Here is a 6000-nt window from a genome sequence, read left to right on the forward strand (position 1 = left end):
TGAGTAGGATAGAGCGTGCGTCTGAGGACTCACCCATTCATGATGATTTTCTGGATGACCATTTGTACTTTCTGTATAATATTTCTGATTCCTTCCTATCACAACATGCCCTTTTGCGGGCATGCGAGGCGAGGCTCACGGGTGTGCTTTCCAAAGGAGGAAATATGCGCGGAGTCGCCACCAACATTTATTTGTGGAAAATGTCGGAAAAACATAAGGAAACCGGTCAAAACGAAAATTCTAAGTTCGGGAGTTATATTTACGTTTGAGGAAGGTATTAGTACCTCTCACGTTTGTCTCAAAGGACAACAGCCTATTTTTTAGAATTGTGAAATTGTGTTATCCTATCTTTTATTTCTTTTTTTTTTTTGAGGTCGACAAAAGCGGGGCTCTTGCTCCTACATACCCTCCATCGAAGAGGAAATCAAACCTACGTAGTTCTTTCTTAAGGGTGAATCAAGCGATTCTTTTTACTTGAAAGGTGATCATTTTAAGGCGTTGGACCTTAAAAATGATCCATTTACTTGGTAAGAAAGAATGAGATAATAAACTTTCAAATCCTTTTTTAGTGATTTTTTGTGGACGAGCTTGACTTGGCGGGTTGATTTTAGCCTTAGTTTCACTTTAGTTATTAGTCAATTCAATTAAGAATGAGAAATCCCAAAGAAAAAAAACGTCCGATTGATTTTTTGCTTTATTTTACTAAAAGGTATTTTTTATTATTATATTATTATTTTACCTCTTTTATGATTTCCAACGTAGTTACGGCACGACCGAACGGTCGGAATTCGTTTCAACAGAAATTAACGGATATTACAAATCAAATGATCGGTGGAATTTTTTTTTTTTTTTGGATTAGGCGAGAAATGACTTAAATAAATGACTGAAGCACGTCAAAAGAGGGTACTAAAAGTAAATGAAAATGAGAATAAAAGTACACGAAACAAATGGGGACCACCACGGGTACATAGAATGAATTGAAAAGCTCGGTTTAGGGTACTTACCGGTTGCAGACAGAAGAAAACGAAGAACGAACGATGAATGTCGAAGAACGGTTGAAAATCTTCGTGTAATTACCCACGGAAACATTAAGGAAGCGCCTCGGCTTGGATTTTCTTCACGGAAACAATTTTCCTCAGCAATTTCAAGAGAATACCAAGTGCCAAGAAGGCTGAATCCTTTCCTTCTTCATTCCTCCCCCTATTTATAGCAAAATAGAGGTGGAGCTTGCCACCCAGCTCGCCCAAGCGAGCAAGGTTGCTTCCTCCAGAAGCAACTGCCTTCTGGAGGAAGAATCTGGAAGACCCAAGTGGGCCTGATTGCTATTTGCACCCCATTTTTTACTAAATATACCCCCTTTGCTTTTTTTGGTGATTCTTTTTCCGTAATGTTACAAAACTTTACGAATTTCGTAACGATACTTATTTTCTTTCCGTAAGGTTACGGAACCTTACGAATCATGTATTTACTCTTTTTTAGCTTTCGAAGAAGTTACGGAAACTCACAGATTGTGTAACAATACTTCCTTTTGATTTCCGCCACATTACGGAACTTCACGGATCGCGTAACCATGCTTCCTTTTGATTTCTGGCACGTCTCGGGACTTCACATATTGTGCAAAAAAGGGTGCTAAGTACTTCGAAGCGGTCAATCAAAGGTTGCATGCCATCAAGCAATAGTCCCCAGACAAAATTAGGGTATGACAGTTACCCCTCTTTACTTACCTTTTATCGGAGATAAGAGGAAAGTATAGATAAAAACACTGATTTCGTCCGTCTTTTCCCTTTCTGTGATTAATCTATGACGACTCTCGTCTCTACTTCTTCTTTTTTCTGCACAACACAAAACAAAATACAAAAATCAATAAAAAAACAATAACAAAAACCACATTTCCCAGTCACCGGAGGCTCCGCACTTGACGGTGGAGGACTCATGAACAGCGCTAGGCAATCAATTCATGGGTCTCCGAATAAAAGTGGAGAATCGAGAATTGGCGAACAGCGCTAGGCAATCAATTCAAGGGGCTCCAGACTCGTTGGTGGAGGATGCATGAACGACAATCAATTCATGGGGCTCCGAATAAAAGTGGAGAATGAAGAATTGGCGAACAGTGCTAGGCAATCAATTCGCGGGGCTCCAGACTCATTGGTGGAGGATGCATGAACGACAATCAATTCATGGGGCTCCGAATAAAAGTGGAGAATGGAGAATTGGCGAACAGCGCTAGGCAATCAATTCGCGGGGCTCCAGACTCATTGGTGCAGGATGCATGAACGACAATCAATTGATGGGGCTCCGAATAAAAGTGGAGAATGGAGAATTGGCAAACAACTCTAGGCAATCAATTCGCGGGGCTCCAAACTCATTTGTGGAGGATGCATGAACGAAAATCAATTCATGGGGCTCCGAATAAAAGTGGAGAATGGAGAATTGGCGAACAGCGCTAGGCAATCAATTCACGGGGCTCCAGACTCGTTGGTGGAGGATGCATGAACGACAATCAATTCATGGGGCTCCGAATAAAAGTGGAGAATGGAGAACTGGAAAACAGCGCTAGGCAATCAATTCGCGGGGCTCCAGACTCATTAGTGGAGGATGCATGAATGATAATCAATTCATGGGGCTCCGAATAAAAGTGGAGAATGGAGAATTGGCGAACAACGCTAGGCAATCAATTCCCGGGCTCTGGACTCATTGGTGGAGGATGCATGAACGACAATCAATTGATGGGGCTCCGAATAAAAGTGGAGAATGGAGAATTGGCGAACAGCGCTAGGCAATCAATTCGCGGGGCTCCAGACTCATTGGTGGAGGATGCATGAATGACAATCAATTCATGGGGCTGCGAATAAAATTTGTTTTCAGGACCGAATGGTCCACCGGGTTTTTTCCACCTAAAAAGGCAAACATATTTTTTGCAAAGAAAAATAAATCATTCGCGAGAGCACCATATCTTAGAGAAACAATATACTCATGCCCAGGGTAATCCTCCTTGTAACCGAAAATGAAGGGCAGGATGTCAACATTTAGCTTTTAAATGAACATTCAGGGGAAACATCGGGTTAAGCTGAAACTGGGAATAAATCACTCATAGTGTATAAAAACTCACACAAGCAAGTGTTTTACCCTAACCCCAAACCATAATTGCACCATGACTTTATTTTGCACACGATTTCCTATCGAATCATAGATTACACATACGATCACGGATCAATAGGATTTTCTCAAGGGTAGTGTTTTTGGAGAGGAAGCTAGGTGTTTCGGTCTTTTCCTCTTTGTTTATGTGGGGCGGGATATCGCCAGTCGAGAATGGCTTTGAATGGCAATTCGAAAGGAAGAACCACCAAAAAATGGGTTTTCCTTTCCCGGCAGTCATCTACCTCGCTGAAAATTTATCTGGTCTGAAGATCTTATGTTCTTTTTCTTTTATTGATCGAGAATTACTCAGTTTTCCTCTGATCTTTCCTTTTTACTTTCTTCCGATCTTTTGATCGGGAATCCTTCTTTTCCTTTCTTTTTTTTTCTTTTCCTTCTTTTCATTTCTTCCTTTTCTTTCTTTTCATTCCTCCCTCTCCATTTCTCTCTTTGGGAGATCGGGTTTTAGCAATCTATTTGCTCTCCCTTGAGGAGATTCTGCTGTCCTTTGCTTCGGGGGAAAGGATGAGGATTCTTTTTATAGGCCAAGGTTGTGTCTCAATGGGGTCTTTTATCGTGGGAGCCAGATCTTGATATCTGGGGCAAAACAAATTCGTGTGTCAAGGTGTCGGTCTCAGGTCGAACTTCCATAGTATTCCATAAGGCACGTGCAACAATGATGATTTGGAAACAACGTGCAAAATTAGTCATGGCCACAGCCAGGTGGGTACTCAAGCATCGCGTTTATGGCATTGTGATACCACGGTTGGGAATTTGCACAAACAGACCCAACGTTTCCAAATTATGTTTTTTCATTAGTTCAATGAATTCATCCATTCTTATCTCGGTTATTCAGGAAAATAAACTCTTAGCGTCAGTCCCTTGTTTCCATAAGATATGTTTGCTCTCTACGAATGATTTATGCTTCCTAACTGTAACATGTCGACCTTTGAGGTCTTCCTTTCTTTTTCTTTTTGTTTCATTTTTATGTTCACAAAAACTAGACATCCATTTTCATTTACCAGAAAACTTTTCTTTTTACACCTTCATTCCTATACATGACGAACTATTTCTGTACAAGCATTAGAACTCTTTTTCTGGACGTCAACACGGTTTATATACAAACCCTATTCATGCTCAAAGATTTCTTTTTTTTTTTTCGTTTTTTCCCACACATACCCGTAGTTTATACAAAATTTTCTTCATATACACTCGTCACTTACACACACAGGAATCTTTTTTCACACATTATTTACACACATAAAATTCTTTTATACACATTTTCCTTTTACATATATATAAATAAAAACCTTTTTCTTTTCTTTATGAACATGACATTTATTCACAACACTTCTTTCTTTTTATCATGATTTTGGTTCATTTTATTTTTAGGACGACGTTCCTAAATGAAAAACTCTACACGATTCCGGAATTTCAACAAACACTATTATTGACAACAACGAAGTAAGTACTAACGTAACAATTCAAACGACATATATGCACAAAACAAAAGTCAATCAAAATGAAACAAATGCTAGTCCCTCAGTTAAACAAAAATAAAATGATACGTAACAGATAAAAGAGGAAACATGAAAAAGAGAATATGGATCTAGAGATCTCCCAATCATGTGGCTCCGCTCCCTCCTAAGAAATCAAGCAAATTGGTCATCTCCTCGTCCATGCGGGCCTCATCTGCCTCGCCGGGAGCCTCTGCGGGTGCCTCCCCTGCCTGGGCCTCAGGCCAATCTCCGGGCCATGCGACCTCTGCCCTAAACTGATCCAGAGTAGGGCATGGAAAAGAGGCAAAACCCTGGCTTTGCAGGCTGAGGCTGAGCTGGTAGAGGCAGTCATGGGTCTGCACATGCGCCCTGTGGTTGGCCGCCTGCTAGCGGACCAAATGCCGTAAATACCGCTCTATGTCAAATGACCCAGCTGGATCAGCCTGAGGAGGTGGCAGCGATGCGTCTGGGGCCTGTGGGTTGCCACCCTGTGCCTGTCTAGCTGTGCATTACTTCTCTATGAAAGCCCGGGTGATCGGCGGTCGAATTACCTTACTAGGTGTGACCGGAACCCCGAATGACTGGCAGAGACCCGTGATCAATGCCGAAAAACCCAAGGCCCTGTTAGACTTATTCGGGTCTAGAGGGTGCCTGGTCGGTGGCATACCTGCAAATAGATAAATGGCATCAGTGATCTACTGAGCCACATGAACGCTCATCCGTGTCAGGATGGCATACACCAGCTAACACTTCGGCAGAGGGAGGTCAGAATTATGATCACTGGGCAGGATGTTGCTAAGCAGCAACGTCATCCATGTCTGAGTCAGGGTAGTCATGTTGGTGCGTATGATTCGCACACGTCTCCCGACAGCAGTCCGGGCAAAATCCTGTCTCGGTATGCACAACAACTGGGCGATGGCCTCCTCATCAAACCCATCGGCCCGATTCCTCCTCTGGCCATACTCGCACTCCTGGCCCTCCTCTAGCACTAAAGGGTATCCCAGGAACTGGCTGAGGGCATCAGCATCAAAAGGGATCCACTGACCCCTCACCCAAGATCGCATATCCCGCACGCCCTCCTGTGTAGGCCAAGCATTGGCATAAAATTCGAAGACTATGTCTGGGTCGAACTTGGCCATGGGGGAAACCAGTGATGCCCACCGCCGGCGAACTATCTCTTCCTGGAAGTTGGTATACTCATCGTCCCTGAGCTGGACGCGCCTCTCCCGGTGAAATGACCATCCTTTGATGGGCTCGAAACGCTGTTGGTGCTCAGCACTCCGGAAGCGATGGCTGTCATACTCAGGAGCGGCACTGGTCCCTTCAGCCGCTTTGTCCTTCCTGGATCTCTTTGCAGGAAGCTTTC

At 43.0% G+C, this 6000-nt stretch overlaps 1 protein-coding gene across 1 annotated transcript in view; it reads left to right on the plus strand.

Annotated features, from left to right (window-relative positions):
* LOC113000189 (uncharacterized) overlaps positions 1–5136 on the plus strand; it is a 45618-nt gene extending 40482 nt beyond the window's left edge. The window contains exon 5 of the mRNA XM_041011791.1: positions 5068–5136. Coding sequence (XP_040867725.1) covers positions 5068–5136 — 69 coding nt within the window. The remainder of the gene's footprint in view (positions 1–5067) is intronic.
* The last annotated feature ends 864 nt before the right edge of the window (positions 5137–6000 follow it).

Source organism: Glycine max, chromosome 18, assembly GCF_000004515.6.
Source record: "Glycine max cultivar Williams 82 chromosome 18, Glycine_max_v4.0, whole genome shotgun sequence".
Classification (NCBI taxonomy): domain Eukaryota; kingdom Viridiplantae; phylum Streptophyta; class Magnoliopsida; order Fabales; family Fabaceae; genus Glycine; species Glycine max.